The sequence below is a fragment of the Symphalangus syndactylus genome, chromosome 17 (genome assembly GCF_028878055.3).
Source record: "Symphalangus syndactylus isolate Jambi chromosome 17, NHGRI_mSymSyn1-v2.1_pri, whole genome shotgun sequence".
NCBI classification, from domain to species: Eukaryota; Metazoa; Chordata; class Mammalia; order Primates; family Hylobatidae; genus Symphalangus; species Symphalangus syndactylus.
This window is the reverse complement of record NC_072439.2, coordinates 56,115,420-56,140,018: the sequence shown is the minus strand read 5'-3', so window position 1 is coordinate 56,140,018 and position 24,599 is coordinate 56,115,420. Positions and strand designations below refer to the sequence as shown.

General features: G+C 37.0%; 1 protein-coding gene across 2 annotated transcripts in view; it reads right to left on the bottom strand.

The window, feature by feature from the left end:
* Nucleotides 1-24,599, bottom strand: part of ARHGEF26 (Rho guanine nucleotide exchange factor 26) — a 142,003-nt gene that overhangs the window by 96,656 nt on the left and 20,748 nt on the right. For both annotated transcript variants that reach the window (XM_063620266.1, XM_063620265.1), the window contains exons 5-6: nucleotides 15,861-15,917; nucleotides 12,365-12,525 (exon numbers count right to left, since the gene is read on the bottom strand). In XM_063620266.1, coding sequence (XP_063476336.1) covers nucleotides 12,365-12,525; nucleotides 15,861-15,917 — 218 coding nt within the window. The remainder of the gene's footprint in view (nucleotides 1-12,364; nucleotides 12,526-15,860; nucleotides 15,918-24,599) is intronic.

Genomic DNA, 24,599 nt, shown 5'->3' with positions numbered 1-24,599 from the left:
TAGGAGCTACGTCACAGGACAACTTCAGCAGATGAACACAAACATTCCTATTGTGCCCTGTTCTGGTTATTCATATTACTCTTCTCTGCTAGAAAAGAAATTCCAATGAACTCCCGATACAGAGACAGTTTTTCTTGTTACAAAGGGACCTTTGTTTGAATCCCCCACAAGTGACAAGGTCAATCTCAGCCAATCTTGACATTTCTATGGAACCTTTCCACCAAAATTTTTTTTAAAGTCCAAGTCATTTCCCGAAACCTTTTTGAAATCCAAAGAAAACACTGTATAGATAAAGTATCTATTAAGTTCTTTAACAAATACCATTCATCATATGTTCCTCAGGATATTTTTTATAAATACATTTTTAAAATTAAAAAACAAGGCTTACATGATTTAATCCGCATCCTTAAAACAATTAGAGAATGGTAATAATATACTGAATTAATATTAAAACAGTCTTCACCTTCTTCTCAGCATATAGGAGGTGATTTCAGAATTTTTTTAAAAAATCATATTTTCACAGCTTTTTACATAAAGTTGACACTCTAAAAAATTAAAATATTTTGCTGTGAGGTTGCTCAGTATTTATATCAGCACCTAAGATATAAGAAATTCTTTAAGTCCTAAAAAAAGACTTGCAAAATCATTTTCTACAAAAGTTTATTTTGGAAACAGATTTTTTAGACCAAAAAGCAGAAAATTACAACCTGAATTAAGTTAGCACTTTCCAAACATACATTTTCTTTTCTTCCTCAAATCACTGTAAAGTAGTTTAAGGAGTGTAGTGTATGTTATTTGGGTATTTTTTTAATCTGAGGAAAACATATAGACAGCATACATGCAAAAGTTAATAAATACAAACTCCACAGACTTCAGATTATGGGATACTTTTACAATCAATTAGGTTATTTCTAGAGAATACTGCAATGCCACAACCATTGGGGCATATTCACAGACTGCTTATGCTAAAGATATGGACAATATTCTTCACTTCGGGAACAATGTCTATGAGAAAATAAGACAATGACCTTTATGATGTGCCACAGAGCTGTGCCACAGAAAACAATATGCTCTTTGCTTTTAAGTCTCCATATTCTAAGAGGTCAAAGACATTCAAATATGAGATAAAAATCTCATCACTCACTCTGACTAGCTCCATGGGTGATGTACACCAACAGGAGCAAGTTCAAATAATTTTCCAGATGTGTAATCCCTGGCAGATTAAAATTTAAATTAAAATTTAGTTCTGTAGACTGAACCCTTAACTGCACTTACAATATATATGTATTTTTGAACAAACAGTCTATGCCAATACATTGTTCACTAGGTACAATTCCAGTTAGGTGAATGACTTTAAACAAATCCACATAACTAATTTGGGCCTCAGTCTCCTTACCCACAAAAGAGAAATGATAGTACAGGAAGTCCACACAATGTTGTTGATAGGTTTTGGGGGCTGAGACTCTAAGTGAAATGATGTATAACTAAACTAATTTTACCAAAGGCTAATTGATATAAACAAAAGTTAAGTTCCTACAGGATATTTCTGGTCAAAAAGAAAATCATCAAACTTCTAAATAAACACTCAAAACACTTCTACTATTAAACATTGAAATAAATGTAAGCTATACATACATTTAAGAAAGAGAAGTAAAAACAAGTAAGATAATTATTTACCCAATTTTTGGTGAATCAGTGAGTGACAGCAGTGGGTTAAATCAAGGTATAAGTTTGCAAAGTGAAAATTGGAAGGAGCACCTCCTACCACCATGCGGTTCAAAAACAATCACAAATACAGTGGCTCAATGACCACTTTCGAAAAGCATCGTTTATTATAGTGCATTTGTATGATTATCATATATAATACAAATTTGTATTTCATAATCACTTGCATTCATTCATTCATTCCTCTCCCAAGCATCTTATTCCAGTTCAGGGTCACACCTGGCCAGAGCCTATCTCGGCAGCTTAGGGGGCGAGGTAAGTGCCAACCCTGGACAGGACACCCTTCCATCACAGCGCACTCTCACACACCCACATTCATTCAGACTGGGGCCACAGACACGCCAATTCATCTAATGTGCACATCTTCGTGAGGTGGAAGGAAACCTGAGTACCTGGAGAAAACCCACGCAGACACCGGGAGAACGTGCAAACTCCACACATGCAATGGCCCTGGCTGGGAATCCATTTTTTTCCCCTCATCAACATTATAGCAAAACAACATTACTCAAGGTTTGGCATACTTCACAGCATGCTATTAAGGATTAAATCAGATGAAATAAGAAAAGTTTTTGGAGAAACACAAAATTGATGCCCAGATGCTAATAATTAATGCACAGCAATTAGAGGCAACATCCTATGATAAGCAATTAGAAGGCTTTAAAAAGTTTGCTTTCGAAACTTAATTCATCAACCATCTCCCTTCCACTTAAATCAAGTGCTAGCTTTAACTTGGCTAGAATACAAAGTTTAAATTAAAATCTTTTCCATCAGCCAGAAAAACTGTGTGGTCCTGCTTGTTTTACTCACAACTGGCAGAGTCAAAAATCCATGTAATGGTTCAAAATCCACAGCTATAAATGCAATGCCGATGAAACACTGCAACCAAACCCCAGTCATTGTTTCTTTTTCCATAAAATTCTACCCTAGTTTAAGATTGATAACAGCTAATGACTAAGTTGGTAACACTTTAGTCTGTCCCAACCAGGCTCATTATCCAAGTTTAAATCTCCATGTGACAATTCGGAATCCACAGACTTAGAACTTGTAAAGGCAATGCAAAAAGAACATAATGGGTCCAAATGCCTGCCAAAAGTGACCAGGAGAATGGTCTAATTGGCAACTGAAGCATGCCAGGGCCTGCTCTGAAGCACTGATTCAAGGAATCTACCACTCACAAAGAAAACACCAGGCTGGTTTGGAAAAAATAGCTCAGGTTTTAGTCCTAATCTAGGTCACAATTAATTCTTTATGATTATGGAAGAATCTATTTACTCTGATTCACTCAATGTCAAAATAAAGATGATTGCTAAAATGTAATATTGTGCCACAACTATCTTTAAAAATAAACTCATGCAAACCATTGCACTAGATGCTTCATAAAACAAGACCTGTTCTTTAGCTTAGTCCTAGACCAATGCTGGCAGAGGCATATATTTACAAAAGTCAACAAATACAAAATCCAGAGACATTTCAGAATACCAGACATAGATGATAAAAATGATAGTAATAACATCAACAAAATAATTGCTACTAAAGAACTTGCCTAGTGTTATGCTAAGCATTTTATGTATATCATTTAATCCTCAAAACAACCTTATAAGGGTACGTATACTATCATCCTTATTAAATAGTGAAAGAAACTAAGATTTAAAGTCAACAAGTACTTGCTTAACATGTTACTAAAATGAATATTTCTTAAGGTTTGAGGCTTTTTATATTTCTGCTGTAATACTCAACTTATTGTTTCCTGCAAAACCTAATAATGATGTTAATAATAATGTATTCAAACATAAATCCATTGACAAAGATGATAAAATGTTACTTAACCTATACTATGCCAATCACTATTTGACAAAAAAGGAGCAAAGTGTACACACACACACACACACACACACACCTGGCTACCAGCATTCCAAAAGGAGAGTAGCACAGAAGGCTGTGGGTGCCAACAGCCATTATACCTTTGTTTCCTGTACAACAGTCCCCTTCTTATGTGGTCCTGGGTCTCCTGGTCCAGTATTCACCAATGCTGCCCTGCTGCTGGGGTAAAGAGGGTCATCGTCTTGCTGGGTAGAGCCAAAGAGGGGATCTAGGGTCTGACTACTTCTCAAACAGATTTGCATGAAACTTGTAGTTTTAGTCACACCTTTACCCAACTTCATCATCAATTCCTGCACCTAGGAATTACCTTTAACCTAGTCCTAGACTAAATTAATTAAGTTAATCACACTTACAGGTCTTTTTCTATTAACACAGCAATTATCTATAAATTATTCCAAGTAACCATAGACTTGTGAAGGCAGAACCAATCAATCAATGAATCAATGCACCACCTTTCAGAGGTTCTAGGATTTCAATGTGGTTGATCCTTGGATTTCCTCACTACCAGTCTAGATTTAAACTTTCCTGCATTACTGGACAACCATCTCAGGTTTTTCAGGTTCCAAAATATTGTAGCTGTTGTCTCTATTCTTATTTTCTTTTTCCTTGTGTATTGACTTTCCCGTCATTTTTACTGGGATTTTTAGAACAGAATGAATACAGTGCATGTCTCTAATCAGTCATCTTTAACTGGCCTCCTGTTCAATTGTACAAAGACTTCAGATCCCACACTGCTTTTCTGAAGTCTTATCCAAAAGGACTGCATCTATTAAAACATCGCTAGTTTTTCTTTCTGTATTGAAATAATACCTAAACAACTACCTATTTCTTTCACTATTACTCCAGACACTGGTTGTTGATAAGAGCTGAACAACATGGACTAGAATACTCACGTAGACTTACTTTGAAGTACTGCGAAAATACTTTGCGTGAATTTCAAATGAACTTTTTTGTCATTAATCTCAGGATAGAGAAATAGTCAAAAAGTGTCATAAAGACCGGCTTCTGAATGTCACTGTCTTTCAACTGTCAGTTGAAGAAATTGATTTTAGAAAGAATAAAGTTTCTCTGTTATATTCAGGAAAATAAGGTAATGGCTTCACTTACCAAAGACTCTGTGGTAAGTTTATCTTGAGTATATATGGAGTAAGAAAATAACATTTGCTAACAAAAATAGCAACAGCCATTACGTCAGGGCAAAAATTAAACAGGTTCTACAACTTAAAATGTTCCATATTATCTGGCCTAGTTAAATTTAATGTGTTTTTCCTTTAAAATTTAGCTTTAAGAATTAGTCAGGAAGGTTAAAATTTTAATATTCACACTATAAAAGACTTTTGAAGGTTTACTGTTATTTATTTGCTTATGCATTAAAGTTTAGAATTTTAATTACCAAATAGAAACATATTTCATAATGCAGATATGCTATACTATTATTTACATAAATTGTCATTTTTTGGTAATATGAACTCATTTCATAAAATAATATTAGAGCATGTGCATGTAAGGTAGTTTTTAATGTCATATGACATTTCAATTTTAATAGAGTTTGATTAAAATTAGGGAAAAAACTTCTGGAGAAGCAAGTGCGGGGTAAGTACTATTTTGTATGTTTACTATCATTGTAATTTACTCTGCTACACAAAGTAGAAACCAGAGAATTTGGCATTCACTGCTCATTATATGTTGGGAGCAAATTCAGTTCCTCAGGATACAAAAGCACATTGATGGATATTTTTACTTTACTCTGCAGAAATTGAAGACCAGCATAGTTTTAGTTTTAAATGGCTTTCCAAAGAATACCAACGTTTTAACTTTGTAATTGGAAAAAGAGAAACAAGTACCTTGCAAAGGTCTTCAGTAGCATATTTTTATAGGGTACTAATAACAGCACACTCTGTTATTGAAACAAATTAAATAAAAGACTGTTAATATAACCTAGGTATTTAGAATGAAAACTCAGAATTGAGAGTAAAAACCCATCTTTTTATGAAACATCAAAGCAAAGACTCATCTAATTTTCATTTTGCAGAAAACTTTTTAACACAAAAGACCTTATTTAGACCTTAGGGTTTCTAAATAGGGGAGAAGGGTTAACATTCAGTCTTCTACAAAAGACAACTTTCTTTCCTAATAGTATCAGTCTTTTAATAGAGATGTATCCTAAATTTAAAAACAACTGGTATTAGATCATATTCTGTTGCAAATTATTGTAAGTTAATCACACCTATCGTCTTTTTATATTAACACAGCAATTATCTATAAATTATCCTAAGTAACCATAGATTTGTAGGGTAAGAACCAAAAAAAAACAAAGGAAATATGAAAATATGCAAAGTATATACTATGTGTGATGTTTAGTTATGAATTAAGCCTATTCATTTCTAATTGAAAGATGATATCTGATACTCCATTTTTCATGAGATGATCAGGCTTTTAAGATAGCCGAGGTCCTTAAAAGACAAGGAGATCATGTAACCAGGAAGAGCTCATGAATTTGAGTCAGAGGGAAGAAGTTGGTACAGTTAAAGACGAAGGAAGTAGAGTTGGAAGTCAAAGGCTTTTTCCCTGACATTGACCCAAAGTCATTTAGGTACTACCTAAATTTAAAGAATTTAGCTCTAATCATTCCATGCAAAAGGAAAGTGTGTCACCCTTCTTAGGCGGGGTAAAAACAATCAGTAGTGGAGAGGATGTGGAGAAATAGGAACACTTTTACACTGTTGGTGGGACTGTAAACTAGTTCAACCATTGTGGAAGTCAGTGTGGCAATTCCTCAGGGATCTAGAACTAGAAATACCATTTGACCCAGCCATCCCATTACTGGGTATATACTCAAAGGACTATAAAACATGCTGCTATGAAGACACATGCACACGTATGTCTACTGCAGCACTATTCACAATAGCAAAGACTTGGAACCAACCTCAATGTCCAACAACGATAGATTGGATTAAGAAAATGTGGCACATATACACCATGGAATACTATGCAGCCATAAAAAATGATGAGTTCATGTCCTTTGTAGGGACATGGATGAAACTGGAAACCATCATTCTCAGTAAACTATCGGAAGGACAAAAAACCAAACACCGCATGTTCTCACTCATAAGTGGGAACTGAACAATGAGAACACATGGACACAGGAAGGGGAACATCACACTCTGGGGACTGTTGTGGGGTAGAGGGAGGGGGGAGGGACGGCTTTAGGAGATATACCTAACGCTAAATGACGAGTTAATGGGTGCAGCACACCAACATGGCACATGGATACATATGTAACAAACCTGCACATTGTGCACATGTACCCTAAAACTTAAAGTATAATAATAAAAAAAAATTAGTAAGATTCTAACTCCCCACATACTCCTTTTAAGGAGGGTTAGAAAACAAACAATTGTTAGGCCATGGCACTAAGAGACAGAGTAACAGGAAGGTGTTAATAGGAGAGGCAAACCCTTTACAGCTTTAGAACTTAAGATCCATGCACACTGTGCAATTCCTCTTATCTATGTACCTCATTTCTGTTCCAACCCCCAGGCTCCTTAAATGTTTCTTTGTCAAAATTCTGACATTTGTCTTCTTTTTACTCCATGCATCTCAAAAAGGGCTTTAGTGGCATTTGGGTGGGACAATTCAGGCTTATCTGGGACTGTCCTACTAAGTGTAGGATGCCCGGCACCCTGGCCCCCACCTACTAACGTCAATAGAGCCCTCCAAGTCTACTGGGACAAACAAAAATGCACTTCCAAGTATCCTTAGGGGGTAAATACCACCACCACTGCTTACAAACCACTGCTACAAGTTGTAGTTATCTCATTTAAACTTAAAATGACAAGAACCACCTCTATGACTCAAATCGACATCCCTACTGAAGATTTTTCTGGAGTTCTAACCTGCTTTTCTCTTTTTAACTAAATACCTTACCCTCATGTTCCAGTCACTCAAATGTAACATGCCCCAAACTGAATTCCTTGTCCCCCTCCCTAAGCCCCAATCTGGGAGGCAAACCTAGGAGGACCCCGCCTTTTCAGCAAGTCCTCAAGAGCCCCTATTCTAAATATCTCTCAGTATCTCTTGGAGGCCCGTCAGTTTCCACTCTAGCTAGCTGTGTTACTTCAATTGCCTCAAATCGTTTAACATTTTCACCTCTCTGCTAATGAAAACACCACACTGTTCTCTACAATGCCACAAAATCAGTCCCCTACTTAATTGGTAAATGTTTCCACATAGGCTTTAGGAAATGGTGAAAATGCCTCAGCGGGGCACACAATGGCCTTCACAAACATCTGCTCTCATGCTCTCCTTTGATTTTCACCAAGGGCCTTTAAACCCATAACCTCCAGCCAAACCCAAACCTTTCAATTTCAAAGAAAGTGCCCTAAAACGCCTCTGCAAATACATTGGAGGTGTTCACCAACCACCATGGGTCCCAAGAACCAACGGCCCCTGGGCGGATGCCACCAGCTGAAATGCTTTGGAACTTAGGAGCCTTGCAGAATATGAGGCCTTAAGTGTTAACTGAAATGAAAAATTTTTTAAAAGAAGCAAATAATTTTGCAGAGACATACTACTGAACATACGTACACACACACACACACACACACACAGAACGATCGCTGTCCCTGCTTGTCTGTTTTCAAATAGTGTCAACTTACATAAATCTTAGTGTTATTTATTTATTGGCAGTCAACAACCTAAGCCACAATAAAGGGGACTAGACAACACACTGTTAATTTGGATGTCAAGGATGTTCTGACCACAACCTATATCGAATATGTCATCACCTGTAGCTATAATTTTTCATTAGGTAAAAGTAAAACAATGAAGATAGCCCTGGTTATGACATACTTAACAATACCATGCTTACTCTGTAATATCTAATTCAGACACTGATCATTTATTTTATTCAAGATTTTATTTCGCATTTTCTTGGGACTGTAAGCTCTTTCATGAGTAATACATCAAGTAGTTATCAACACTTGGGTGTCACTCTTGAAGTTCAACAAGCAGGCCTTACATCATGAAATGGCCTTTGCAAATCTTCTGAGTACTTTGAATTTCAAAAAGGCTGTATCTGAAATGAATGTTTCAAACTAAATCAAAAACATTTTTGTAATGTAAGTTATTATGATATAGACATAGAGTTATCATGTAAAAGCTGAATATTCCTAGTAGAAATATAACAGATCAAATTATTACAAAGGCAGATATCCATATTAAAGCATTGCATTTGAAGTGAAAACAAAAAAAAAATGTAAAGAATACAGATATTTCTTTTTCTTTTAATGGAGGGTGAAAAGTATCTGTTTTCTTTTTTAAATAAAAAAGACAAAAATATTCAAAATAGCCCCTTACTATAAGCTATGACAGAAATAAAACTTTTTAATAAAATCTTAAATGATTTAAATTTTGTAAATGATTGAAATTAAAGTAAAATTTTAGTCTATACTTTAAATAAAATGACTTATTTCAAGGTTAACCAATTATGAATTTGTCAGCCATATCCAGTGACCTCCCCTGTTTTATTTTGGGCTCACATTTCTTACTGTTTGTTTCTCCTTTCCTTGTGTTTCCTTTTCTAACTACATTATGTTTATTGTAGAAGCTGAAACTACAGAAAAGTACACAGACAGAAATTAAAATAACTCATAATTCTATCATTAAAATTATCCTTTATGTTTTGATAAATTATCTTTCAAATAATTGAAATCTAAAACAATATAAAATCCCACTCTTTAGACCTGCTTTAAAATCTGAATATATTAGAAAAAAAGTCCATATTAAATATTCCTTTAAAGCATTTTATTGGTTATATAATTGTACATTATATAGGTATACATAGCTTATTAAACTAAACCCATATTACTATTACAGTCCTCTTAGAATTTTCCTTCAGTTTTCCTGACCTCTTAGAGTGATGATCTTTACATGCCTACTAACCATGAACTACATTATACTTTTGTTATTTATCCTAAGACTTTGTTCATTGAGGGCAGTCTATTTAAGGGTACACATATACTCTATTGAAAAGGCTATAACATAATGCTTGGTATGAATTATAAGTATTCCATAAAAGATAACTAAAATAATAACTAAATAAATGAATGTACACATCCTTCAAGCCTCAAGGAATACCCTAGTTTCTAACATTTTGGTATTTGATAAATTGTTATGTTCATCATTTCTACTTGTATTAACTTTTTCAGATAAGATGCCTCTAACAGCTTCTAACTTTCTGAGCAGAAAAAAAAATTCTAATACATTTTCCCTCTCTTTCTTATTAAGCAGATAATTCTCGTTGACTAGCTAAGCCAAACTTACATGTTAACACTGCTGATCTAGTCAAAGCAAATATTCTTGTGTTTCAGCGAGCATTAGAAAACCTTTTTCCTTCCTTGACTTTTGTTGATGTAATGTTAGTGCTTATCTCAAATTTTAAATTGTTCCAACATCATAGAGGAATATTATTAGTTTAGTAATATTTTACTGATACATACTATGTTCCAGATGGCTCTTATTCATATGGAAAAGCTTATAAGAGAAATGCTAACTAAAACTTTGCTCAGATAATCCTCCTTACCTATCAGATTGACAAAAATCTAAAGGTTTGTTGACATACTCTGCTAGAAAGACTCTGGGGAAGCAAGCATTCATCTATTCTTGGTGGTACTGCAAAATGGTACAATTTCTTTGAAGAAGAATTTGGCAGTGTCTTACAAAATAATATACTCATTTACCCTTTGATCTAGCAATCCTATTTCTAGAAAATCTCAAAGATGGAATGGCTAATATATGGCAGGGTGTAAGCACAAAGAAAAACTATCTGTAACAGTGAGACTGAAAACAATCCTAATACTCATATAGATAGGCGGCTGGATGAATAAACTACTACACAGTTACTCGATGGGAATTATTGTAGCTGGAGAAAGGAGTAAAACATCTCCATAAACTACTATGGAGTAACCTCTAATATATGTTGTTACATGAATAAAGAGGTTGAGAAAAATAAGTAGAATAAGCTTTCATTTATCTAAGAAAGTGAGGGGAATACACATACATAAACATACGCATATGCTTATTTTAAAAAACAAAGATAAACAACTTATTTAAGAGTATCTATATGGGAAGGGAATAGGATAGAGGGGACAGGAATAGAAACTAGACTTTCTTCTTTATGTTTTAAGCTTTACTGAGGTATAATTGATATATAAAAAAGTACCTATTTAATATATACACTTTGATAAATTTGGAGTGTCTATGGGCTTTGAATATATCTAGTTTTATAGAGAAAAATTTGGATTTTTGTTCTGGCTATCTACTGAAACAGCCTAAAACCACTTAGCAATGAGCACCCTGGTACTCACTGAGGTTTTAAATACCACTTCATTTCAAAAGACACCAGAGCTCTTTGGGGAAATGGCTGATTCCAGGCCTGGAGCAGGAATTGCAAAACATAATCCTTTAACATCTTAAAATGTCATATAGCAAGAAAATAATCAAAAACAAAGATGGAACAATCTGAGCACTAATAAATAGAATAACGTGAACTTTACCACTGAATATATGAATAGATGGATGTACCTTTCCCTTTATAGAAATATTTCAGCTAATAAATGAATAAAGAATGATAAATTAGAGTAACACTGTTTTGCAATCCTTAATGAAGTAATGGATCTGGTATTGATCACCACCCATACCTTATGTGCCTCATAGGAAATTCTACAGAACAAACGACCGGATTTCTTCAACAAATAATTGCAAGGAAAAAACATAAAAATGAATGAGGAAAGTTTTAATGTGCAGACATGCTATAATCTCCAGGATAGAGGTAAAAAAAAGTAAGGGGCAGAACAGTGTTTATAGTATGGTAACATTTAAGTAAAAACAAGAAAAAATATATATATACATATATTTTCTTACATAATCATAAGTATTACTAAAAAGATATACAAGAAAGCAAATGTTGACTCTGGTTGTGTTTCAGGTGGCCAGGGAACAGTATATGAATGGCATTTTACTGTAGGGTCTTTCGTATTTTTGGAATTTTAAAACATGTGACTCTATTACTTACACATACAAAAATTAAATGGAATAAAATCATAAAAGCATCATCATAAGTATGACCACAACAGTGTAGTTATGTAAGAAAATAACCTTATTCTTAAAAGCTGAATACTGGAGCATTTATAAGTAAAACATCCTATGTATATACTTGGAAAAAAATTAAGCAAAAATAATATATAAGTAAAGATGGAAAATTTTAACAATTGCTAAATATAAGTTTTGAATGTATAAAAGTTTATTATATGATTTTATCTACTCTTCATGACAAAAAGTAAAGCAAAAAACCTTAAATGTAATGAAAATATATATTATTAAATTGTAGCCAGATATTGCCTACAGAAGACCTAAGCCTAAGGCTTACTCTTTCTTTACTGAAACGGATGAATATCACAGACTAGCACCAAACCAAGACCCTTTCCTTGATGTAATCAGAAGTAAAGAGCAAGCAACGTGGGGAAAGAGAAGGAATAACATGACTTCGGACAGCTGCCTGCTGTGACAATTCATTACACACTGAGCATCTGTCTATCCACCAAACTTGAAACATATCTCAAAATGTATTTCAAGGAATCAAGACAAGAGCCAATTGAACGAGACTTGATAACCTGAAATGCCTTCCTTTAGAGATAACAAATTGTTTATTAGTACGCAACTTCTTGGCACGACCAAAGGCAGACTGCAGTGCACTTACTTTTTGCTTGCCTCACAGACATCTGTAATATTGGAGAAAAGATGGTGCCTCTCGGTTTTAGTCATGGTATCACTCAGTTCTTTAGAATTTTTAAACATTCGTATCAAGATCTCCAAGCTGAGTAAATATGAATGTTCAGAGGATATGACTTCAAAGATAGCCTGGTAAGAAGGAAAAAGAAATGTATTATTAATTCTTTTAATTAAAGAACTAAAGATAGCTCTCATAATTTTGCTGTAAGAATAACAAGATATTCCACTTGTCAGGTATAGTATCTTGGAAAGTACAAAAAGAGACGCATTAAAGAAACATCACAAAACTACTCTCTTTATATAATATACATTTACCCAAATCTTAAAAAATAATCACTATCTGTAAATATGAAAAAAACGAAAGCATGTGGATGACTTGACATCACATCCTGAGGTCATGCCTTTGCCAAGGGGTAGAATCTATGGAAGGAAGCTAGGGCATGTCATAAAATCTCAGTGTGACATTAATTAACCTTTGGGGTCATCTCCTCCAGCCCTGCTTTCAAAGCATGCTGCTTTAGGGACAGTAAGGATTTATGGTCATCTCTTGAGATTCAGAGAAAACTTCTCACACTTCCCTTCCCTCTTGTGTGTCACGCTCTTCCTCTCCCTATGCTTAATCTGACTAATTTTCAGTCAATAACAGCAAATATTCTGGTATGACTGTGTCTACCCTCAAAAGGTTCTTATCAACCACAGGAATTCTTTTATATAAACTCATACAATTGAAAGTAATTCCATCTATTCAACAAGTCACACTCTCTACTCTCATCAGTGTCTCAAGAAGGAGCAAAGGACTCTCTGCAGAGACTCTCAGTGGCAGGCACACAGTGGTTTTCCTGATAACTGTTAATGATGAAATACCAACCCACGTATGTGGATAAGATTCCAACGCCCTGTGTAAGGAATTCATCTAGATCCTTAACAAAATCAAATTCAGATCCTCTAAAAAGGGATATAGGGAAAATGCAGGCCTAAGATTCACAGCCTTCCTGGAAAGCTCCCTGGTAACGCTATCTTCATCACCCTGATCTCCAGGGCTCCACCCCTTCAAGTCCTTGCTCCAAACAGCAGAGGGTACTGTGGCTGGGTGGGAGCAGGAAAGGCACAAGCAGGTAGATGCCCAGCTGCTGATGGGTGCTCCATTATTTTATAAATCAGGTTAGAAGTGCTAATCTCAGTGTTCACCTCCACTTTTAACTTCTGTAAGGTTTAGGGACTTGGGTCTTACTTAAATGTGCTAATCTAGCCTCAGTTGTATTTCATGAAATTAAGTGATGTAACTATCTGAGGAGTAAAGAGTAAGAATGTTAAGAGTCTCATTTAACCTGTATATTGAATTTTTTCAATCAATACAATAACCCCCAAAAACTATACACAAAGCGAATTAAAGAAAAATTTCCCTTCTAGACCACAAATAATGGATTTCAGGTGTTGATGTATATGATGCCTTGGAATGACTTAAAATATTAGCAACAGCAAAGACATTTTTCACTTCTTCAATGCTGAACTATGCTGATTGATTAATGTGATTAAGTGATAATTGAGGGTTTTGAGAACAAAAATTAATATTGCTGAATTCAACATTTTAAATAATTTCTTTTGTTTCTGAAGGGCATAAACAAATAAGCCCTTTGTTATCTCCAAAGGAAGCCATTTAGGGTTATAAAGTCTCATGCATTTGGCTTTTGTCTTGATTCTTTGAAAGAAATTTTGAGGTATGTTTCAAGTTTGATGGACAGACAGATGTTCAGTGTGTAATGAATTGTCACAGCAGACAGCTGTCCAAAGTCACTTCATTCCTTCTTTTCCCCCACTCTGCTCACTCCTTACTTCTGATTACATCAAGGAGAGAGTGTGTAATCTAATCTAAATACTTAAACTGGGCAAAAAGACTTAATGAACTATTTATAATAGATCACAGGAAAAGGCAAATAATTGGCAGTTTATTATAATAAGTTTAATAAAATAATTGCTAAAATATCCTGCAATAATACCATCAACTATTTAAAAGCAAATTAGGTTAGACCTGTTATATATAGCAGGTAGGAATAGTTATATAGGAATAGAAAGTCTGAATAAATATTTTCAGAATATGATAGAAATAGGCAAGGTTATATAAGGTTTAGAAGAACAGAAATGTTCAAATGGGATTAATATCTTGGAGGAGCTTTTAAATTTATCCACAAGGAGAGGGAAACATTTTTATGTCACGATGTTAACAATGAAGGAAAAAGTCCCATCTACTGTCCAGCATTAGAAAAACAGATAAAAAATATTTAAAGGTGGTGTTCACAGAATAGAGTACTATATGATGATTGAAATGAATGATCTAGATTCATATGCATTAACATGAATAATCTCAAAAATAATGTTGAGTGTAAAAAACAGAAAACCAAAAAATACGCACAGAATATCATATATATACATTTTAACACACATGCACAAATATGTGTGTGTATGTTATACATAATTTTAAAACACAGGCTGGAAGTATATGTACCAGTTCATAATTATAGTTGCCTCTGGGGAGGAAAGGAAGGGAATGGGACGGGACTGAGGAAGAGAATGTAGGCATTCTACACTATCAGTTTTATGTTCTTTTTAAAAAAGGAGAAAAATTACAATTGTTATACATTTGTTAATTCTCAGTGGATGGGTACACCAAAGTTCTATACTATTATTTAAAACTTGAAAAAATGGCACTATACTGCACCCTTGTATTTCACTTTATTCTATGCCAACCAAAAAAAAAAAAAAAAAAAAAAAAGGACATCCTTGTGTCCTTTGTGGAATCAATTTATATGTATGTATATGCGTTGACATACACACACACACACACTAATATGCAGGAAGCAAGAGGAAAATGCTTTGAGAGCTTCACAATATTATTACAATAAACAATTTTCTCAAATTGCATTGATTTAAACTTCAAGTTGTAAAACTGTATTATTAACCTGTTTTTTTGTGTTTTTTGTTTTTTTACTAAATAAACTTTTTATTTTGGTATAACTTTAAATTTATAGAAAACTTGCAAAGAGGGTTCAGAGACCCCTGTATGCTTCATCCAGCTTTCCCTAACCAAGGGTATCTTACATAAATAGGCTACATTTGTCTACAGACTAACGTGACTATCAGTTTTTCCACAAATACCCTCTTCCAGTTCTAGGATCTAATGTTGGTTTCATTTTTTATCATATTTCTCTCAGTTTAAATACCTGAACTACGTGCTTTGTTGTTTAAAATCAAACAATGTTGAGTGATGTTGAGATATTTAAAATTTTTTCTTTTCTGGGAGCTTATGCGTAGCTTTATTTTAAAATGATCACTTACTGCTTTTGTTAAACAAATACATTTTCAAAGGACAACACTAAACAAGTGCACACAGTAAGTGAAAACACAAAAGAGCAGACACCAACATACACACTCCAGAGCTCTAAAGCAGCTGCTCGGTAAAAACATACCTCTTGTCTCTTTCTTTCCTCCTGGCTTACTGTCTGAGATAATCCATTTCTTTTCACCTAGGAGAAAAAGCAAAGTAGAGTTGACTCATTTATTAATACTTTAAAAGTGTCCTTATTATTCAAGGCATAACTCTATGCCCTTCAAAAATGAATTAAGAGAAACTATACAAAATGTTGAATTCATCAATATTAATTTATTAGTAATCAACAATTATTTACTAAATATTTATAGTGTGCCAGACAATATACTAAGCATTTTATACTCTTTTTCCCATTGAATCCTCATACAAACTCTAGAAAGCTGATACTGATCTTTTCCCCATTTCACAGATGGGGGTAACAACTGAGGCTTAGGATCCAAGAGCACATAGCTGATAGGTAACAAGGCCAGGATCTGCATCGATGCCAGTCCAACTCCAGGGCTCATGCTTTTAGTCAATATTATTGGTTAGGGACCCCATACTTTATATGAAAGTGGCACCTCATTTCTAAGGGTTGGGCTAGCATCACTAAGACCCCTTCTAATACCAAGTCTGTACCAGTTTTGTGTATCATGTGTTTTTTTGGTCCACATATATCTTGGAATGTTCTTAGCTTTACCCACCATCCTGACCCTGGGTCAGCCTGTCAGCAAGAATTCATGGCTAAAAAGGATTCTTTACACATTTTAATAAGGGAGGAGACTGGCCAGAAGAATGTAACCCTTCAGAGCTGCTCCCTTTGGTTAACCCTGAGCAGGAATTTCACAGGATTTCCTGCATGACCCGAAGTCCGACAGATATACAGGTGCCATGCCCACAATCTCTGCAGGTGAGGTCACCAGCAAGAATTTCCATGCCAGTGGTATCTCCACCCAAATGGGGTTCAGACCCAAAAAATCTTAAGGAGAATGAAAAACCTGGGCTTAGTGACCTACACAGATGACAGCTACTTTACTGGGGAATTAAGAGTACTTTGTCCTATCAAAAGAGAGGGCAAACCCACAACAAAAAAGTACTTGCTCTTTTGAAGGCAAAGAGAAGGTAGTTTTGACAAAGGTAAAGTATTAATATACAGAATTATAATCTTTCACTAATACTAACATGACAGATAGTAAAATATTCCTTTAACAAGCCATCAGTAAGGAACTAACAAAACTATGGTGCCAGAAAAAGAGATTCCGGGAAGCGTTCTTGTATTCTGATTGAGGAAACTGAAGTGTTGCACATTTGGGGAGCCTGAAAGTTTCTTCTAAGGTATGACAAAGCGGCTCCTCATGGCTGGCTGCCAGGCCGCTGCTCCTCGGCCTGTGCTTCTGTCTCTGTCCTTCCATGCCCTGTAACAGAACAGGCTCTCCAGGTTCTTCCTCCGAAACCCAGAGGAGTCATTTTGTCCACCTGAGGCATCCTTCCACAGTCAACTCCAAATTAAGAAGCACCTTACAGCACATGTCTGGAGGTGGAAGGTCATGAACAGGCAAGAAGATTTCAGAGACTGATCAAGGTGGGGAGATGAAACCCAGGAGGGGAGAGAATGATCTGAAAAGGGGACCCCAAGAAGACTGAGAGAGAGCAGAGAAGAGACAATCAGGGGAGAATGAGAATGTAGGTGAATAACATCAAGTGGAAATAAGGAAGAAAGAAAGGCAGAGAGGAAGGAGGGAGGAAGAAAGGAAAAGGAAGAAAAGAAGGGGAAAGAATGTGTACAAAGTTTTTAATAGGAAAGACCTCTGAAAATTCTCAAATTCAGACACAGGGACCTTATCTATAAACTTAAGTAAAAATCACTTTATGTTCCAGGCTTTTTTTAGCATGAAAAACATACGTTTATACCTATAGTCTTAAAATATACATCCTTTTTGAAGTTTACCAATTTTTGCTATGAGAATCCAAAGTATTGTCAAATTTATCCCATTTCTTCAAGTGTTTCTATTGTCTCCATTTGTGGGAAAGAAAATATAATATACCAGTTTCTAAAACCTATGAGTCTTACTTGATATATAAAGTGAAAGAAATTAAAATTGTACAGGCTCCTTTTTCTTATTTATTTATTGAGATAGAGTCTCGCTCTGTCGCTCAGGCTGCAGTGCAGTGGCGCTATCTCAGCTCACTGCAGCCTCCACCTTCTGGGTTCAAGTGATTCTCCTGCCTCAGCCTCCTGAGGATGAGAAGCTGAGATTATAGGCGTGCACCACAGTGCCTGGCTAATATTTGTATTTTTAGTGGAGAGGGGGTTTCACCATGTTGGTCAGGCTGGTCTGGAACTCCTGACCTCAGGTGATCTTCTCACCTTAGCCTCCCAAAGTGCTGGGATTACAGACGTGAGCCACCGTGCCCGGCCTCACTTTTAAAATATACATTTCATGTCAGCTTCAGCTGGGTACAAATGGGAACACGTAGACAACCAAAGCAACACTCCTTTAAACACACAGACAGCCAAAGCAACCTCATTTGAACTTTCTTATTCCTCACTGGTTTAAATTTCTTATTTAAATATGTCATCAACAAGTAGAATTGCAAAAGTAGTTTTTAACAAATCAGTAAGAAATGGATTTAATGTGAGGTTCTTGATTTTGTATAATCCAGCCAATTCACAAAACTGTTCAAATCTGTGCATTCTGAATTTTAAAGAGAATATATGAACATATGTCAATATCTTCAGCATTTTAAGTGGATAAAAATTAATTCAAATAAAACAAGAGAGTGAACAATATTACAGTTTTGACATATTAAAAATATGAGCATGTATCTGTGCCTTATTAAGATAGTGAATGCATAGAACTCACTGTTACAATAGTTTTAAATTCATAATTACAAATTTACTGTATAATTGGTGCTGAAATTCTTGACCTGTGATCTTTATAACTGATATATTTTGCATGTCAAAATGAGATATAAATTAGTAATTGGCTAAACCTAATAAAGAACACTACAAGATATTTCTTCTATGGTTTTGATACTGTCTAGTTAGACCCAAAACACAGTTTATGAAATTTGTAAAAGCGTAAACTCCCAAAGTATAGATCCAAAAGGTAATTATTAGATACTCCACCTAAAATCATGCCGATTTCCCTTTTAATACCTTGTGCTATGGTCTGAATGTTTGGGTCTTCCCAAATTCATATATTAAAATCCTAACCCCCAAGGTGATGGTATTAGGAGGTGGAGCCTTTCAGGAAGTGATTAAGCTTTGCCCCATGAATGGGATTAACGCCCTTTAAAATAGGCCCCAGAGAAACCCCTAACCCTTCTACCATGTGAAGATGTAGCAAGAAGGTGCTATGTGCCAGAAAGCAGCCCCTTGCCAAACACCAAATCTGCCTTGATTTTGGACTTTCCAGCTTCCAATACCGTGAGAAATAAATTTCTGTTGTTTATAAGCTACCCAATTTATGGTATTTTGTTATGGCAGCCCAAACTAAAGTACACTGCAGGTCTGAGCTTCTCAGATAAATACCCTAAGAAGGAAAAGACAAGCTTTAGACTGTGAGTCCATTATTACACTCATGACAGTTACACTAAGCATCTCCACCTTGCAGAGAACTGTGTAAAAGAACTATAAACTTTGTGTAATATTTCTTGGTCTTTGACTCCACTAACTGGAATAGGTTATGAGCCAAGTTCCCTAAGCCCCAAATAGATCCCTCACATTGCCATTTACACAGAACTCATCTATGGATACAGCCAGTCCTACATCTGTGGAGAGAACCAAGATTAGCACCAGTCTCTTGGCTTATCAGATAATCATTTTCTGCGAAGTAAACAGGGATATTTATGTTCTGACGCCCTCTTTGTTCTCAGACCCTCCATGACTCGATAGTGTTTCTAGATGAATGTGCATTCCTTCTATTTTTGCCCACCAGCTAGGGAAAACAGATGGGAAGAACCCGAAAGCCTCACAAACCAAAAAGACTCAAAAATGTAGACAGTTAAAAATTACATTAGATTTATAATCCAAGATCACTCTGTCTCCATCAAGCACTAATTTATACTGAACAGCCATCTGAGCTAAAACTCAATGGAGTTTACCCATTTGCAAAACTAAGCTTGTTTTTCATGTCTGTTGGTGATTCTCTACTTACAGGCTTCTTTTCTCAAGAGCTCAAATGGGAAGGGATTTCAAAGTAAAATTATACCACAGGACTCAATCACTCTCAGGTCCTTTCTACAGACAATGCAACCTGAGTCGTCCCTGAATTAAAAATGAGCTAGAGTTCTTTCACTGTAAATAACATGGGAACAGCAGCAGTTTGAGAGTATGCTTGAAATCCTTAAAATGAAAAATCTGCCAGAGTCCAGAAAGAGTGTCCTCTGTAACCAGATCCAGTAGGCTCTCTTTAACCCCACTACATCCACAAGGAAATGTTTTCAGACATCACTTTACCTAGCTAGGAGCTGCCACAGAACACAAATTTCAAAGGGCCAGAGATCTGCATAACCAAACACTAGACATGAGGTCAAGATGGGTCATCCTTTTGGGGAGTGGTGGGTAAACAGAAAGAAAGAATGCTTTCTTTAAAAAAAGAAAAAGTAGAAGAATAGCACATATCATAAAATCATATGCTTAATTTAAAAATGCATCAGGCAATATGCCAGTGACATCCAAATTAATTTGTTCAAAAAGCTGATCTCTCTGATGTCCTATTATTAAGCTTAATTCTATAATCCTCAAAAGTGTTTGAATCTCAAGAAATAGCAAGTATTCAGCCTCAAGCAGGCAACATCAAGTTTGCTAAAATAATGGAACACTCAGATAAAGCAGGCCAGGACATTTGCTCCTCTATGTTCTGCATCACCATCTACAGACAGAGCCAGGATTCCTGAATGAACCCAAATTATTTCAATACAGACATGAGGCTGAGAACACAAACTACAGATAAGTAATTAAATGCACAAGAATGAACTGCTGTGCTTTGTACATTTAGGAGATAAACATGCATTACTTCATTTGCAGCCAGCACTCACTAGCTTGCTACCCATGTCTTGTCAATTCCTGATTCAGAGTTCTGGTTGGTTCTTAATTTATTTCTCAAACTACTATGTCTGGAATTGGTGGGTTCTTGGTCTCACTGACTTCAAGAATAAAGCCGCGGACCCTCGCGGTGAGTGTACAGCTCTTAAGGTGGCGCGTCTGGACTTGTTCGTTCCTTCTGATGTTCGGATGTGTTCGGAGTTTCTTCCTTCTGGTGGGCTCGTGGTCTCACTGGCTCAGGAGTGAAGCTGCAGACCTTCGCGGTGAGTGTTACAGCTCTTAAGGCGGCGCGTCTGGAGTTGTTGGTTCCTCCCGGTGGGCTCGTGGTCTCGCTGGCTTCAGCAGTGAAGCTGCACAGACCTTGGCGGCGAGTGTTACAGCTCATAAAAGCAGCATGGACCCAAAGAGTGAGCAGCAGCAAGATTTATTGCAAACAGCGAAAGAACAAAGCTTCCACAGTGTGGAAGGGGACCCGAGCGGGTTGCCACTGCTGGCTCAGGCAGCCTGCTTTTATTCTCTTATCTGGCCCCACCTACGTCCTGCTGATTGGTAGAGCCGAGTGGTCTGTTTTGACAGGCCGCTGATTGGTGCGTTTACCATCCCTGAGCTAGACATAAAAGTCCTCCACGTGCCCATCAGATCAGTCAGATACACAGTATCGACACAAAGGTTCTCCAAGGCCCCACCAGAGCAGCCAGACACAGAATGTCGATTGGTGCATCCACAAACCTCGAGCTAGACACAGGGTGCTGACTGGTGTGTTTACAAACCTTGAGCTAGATACAGAGTGCTGATTGGTGTATTTACAATCCCTGAGCTAGACATAAAGGTTCTCCACATCTCCATCAGACTCAGGAGCCCAGCTGGCTTCACCCAGTGGATCCCGCACCGGGGCTGCAGGTGGAGCTGCCCGCCAGTCCCGCGCCGTGCGCTCGCACTCCTCAGCCCTTGGGTGGTTGATGGGACTGGGCGCTGTGGAGCAGGGGGAGGCGCTCGTCGGGGAGGCTCGGGCCGCACAGGAGCCCATGGAGGGGGTGGGAGGCTCAGGCATGGCGGGCTGCAGGTCCCGAGCCCTGCCCGGCGGGAAGGCAGCTAAGGTCCGGTGAGAAATCGAGCGCAGTGCTGGTGGGTCAGCACTGCTGGGGGACCCAGTACACCCTCCGCAGCCGCTGGCCTGAGTGCTAAGCCCCTCACTGCCCAGGGCCGGCAGGGCCCGCCGGCTGCTCCGAATGGGGGGGGCCAGCCAAGCCCACGCCCACCCGGAACTCCAGTCGGCCCGCAAGCGCCGCGCGCAGCCCCGGTTCCCGCTCGCGCCTCTCCTTCCACATCTCCCTGCAAGCTGAGAGAGCTGGCTCCCGCCTTGGCCAGCCCAGAAAGGCGCTCCCACAGTGCAGTGGTGGGCTGAAGGGCTCCTCAAGTGCCTCCAAAGTGGGAGCCCAGGCAGAGGAGGCACCGAGAGCAAGCGAGGGATGTGAGGACTGCCAGCATGCTGTCACCTCTCACTACCATTATATCAAATGTTTACCATGAACCAGGTACTGTTCCTTCCATGCATCTAAACCCTGTAACAATTCTGTGAGGAAGGCATTACTATCTCTAGTTTACAAATAAAGAATGGAGACACAGAAAAGTTAAGTCATTCACCCAAATAACTGGAAAGCTGAGATTCAGACTTGGGCCTGCCTGTCCACCCCTAAAGCCTGAGCTCTTAATCACTGTAGCACACTGCCTTCTAAAACTTCAGTTTTTAAGAGCTGTGCAAGCTACTCTTCCCCTAAATTAAGTTGCTCCCCCTGAATGCCCCAGAAACAACATCTCTCGTTGGCTTCCTGGCTTCTGCCGCAGTGAAAGCTAAGCTGTCAGCAGGGCTCCCTGGTCATTTAACTTGTTGATTAATCCTGACATTTCTACCACCAAACAAATTCCTCTCTTTTACTTGTGGCTCTCTCTAACCTGCATTCCCCGCTGTGGGCTACTGAGCCTGGACCAAAATTTATGTATTCTCTATCCGCCAAATGAGCAAGAGATGCAGTTCTCACATATCTATCAGCTAAATTAAGAAGAGAAAATGAGGTTAACAAATACATGAAAAGCTAATGACACAGAAGTAACAAGGACGAAACGGAATAAATTCAGGGTAAAGGGCAATTCTATAATTTAACTGAAGATTAACAATTTTTAAACGTGCACTATTTAATAAAATACTGGGGGACAGACCAGACTTATAGCACTGGTTAACAGCTGAGGGGTTGGGAATGGTGGTAAAGTTAAGCAGCTTTCAATCTTAACTGTTACATTTAATTTTTTAATAAGGAGAATCTATTTCTTTTACTTCAGCAGTTCAAAAATAATTATTTTTAAAAACTTAATCAGCCCTAAATTTTGAATTTTAAATTGAAAAATTAGAAACAAACACATGATTAACAACAGGAAACTGGTTAAAAGAGCTAAACATCCACTTATTTGAGGAGCTAGTATGTGGGCTTTAAAAAGGCTGTTGTAGAAGAATATTTAATGACATGGAAGGTCATTCATAACACTGTTAAGAAAAAAGTGACAAAACAGCAGGCTTAGTAACATGAAAAGATATTTACGACACTGTTAGGGGAAAAAAGTGACAAAACTATTACTACATTATTGATTTTTGCGTAAAAGACAATCCTATATATTTTTAAATCTGAAAAGTTATATACAAAAATGTTAATAGTGATTGAATAGATAGTTCAATTTTTTTATTTTTATCTATTGGTACTTTCTGATTTTTCTGTAATAAACATGTCTTGGCTTTGCAATTAAAGCAACACTTTGAATAACAAAAACTAAAATACTACTTCAACATCCTCTCCCAAAAAAGAAAGAAAACGAGTAGGGCAGACAAGTAGAACTGTTTAAAGGTGCCAATAATACTTCTGTTTCTTTGTTGCTGCCCCAAAGAGAAACTGGAGAAATGAGAGATGACCACCTGTAGATAAAAGAAATGAGAAGCTAAGGTAAAGGGAGGCAATAAGAAAGAAAGATTTTAATCAAGTCCAAACTGAGCAATGGCTTATGAGGCAGTGCTGAAAATGAGTGATGACAGGCCGATCTGCAAGCGAGAGAGATAAAGGAGGACAGGCCTGTTAAGAGTCTGCGTAACTGAGAATGACGCCATTTACACATAGTGAAGGTATGAGTCAAGGGGTTAAGAAAGGTAGAACAGGTCTGAGGTTCCTCTCTTGCAGAAGAAAAGAACACCTATTTCTAAAGGTGATGCCAACATTTTAGTTGCTATTTTATTTTTGTTTGCTATTTTTGTAAAATGACCTGTGGATAGGAATGAGAAACTCCAAAATAATAAGCTACTTAGAACAACAGCAATACTGAATTTCTGAGGTTTTACAATAAAAATCTAACCTGAGCAAAATCTGTTTCTGAAAAATGGGTAATAGAGTAAACTGATGCTTTCCATTAGATGTACAAAGCAGGCAGTGGTTTCTTTGGACAGGAATTATCTTATTGTACAGAGATCTGAGAAACAGACATAGAAGTCATATCTTTCTTCTTCCCTTTGCCTACCTATCAAGCTTTATTGGCTGGGTGCAGTGACTCACACCTGTAATCCCAGCACTTTGGGAGGCCAAGGCAAGTGGATCACTTGAGGCCAGGAGTTCGAGACCAGCCTGGCCAACATGGTGAAATCCTGTCTGCCTGTCTCTACTGAAAAGAAAAAAAAAAAAAAGAAAAAAGAAAAAGCTTTATTCAAGCAATTTACACCTTCATTACTTTTATTTTCTCCTCTTCTGCCCAACT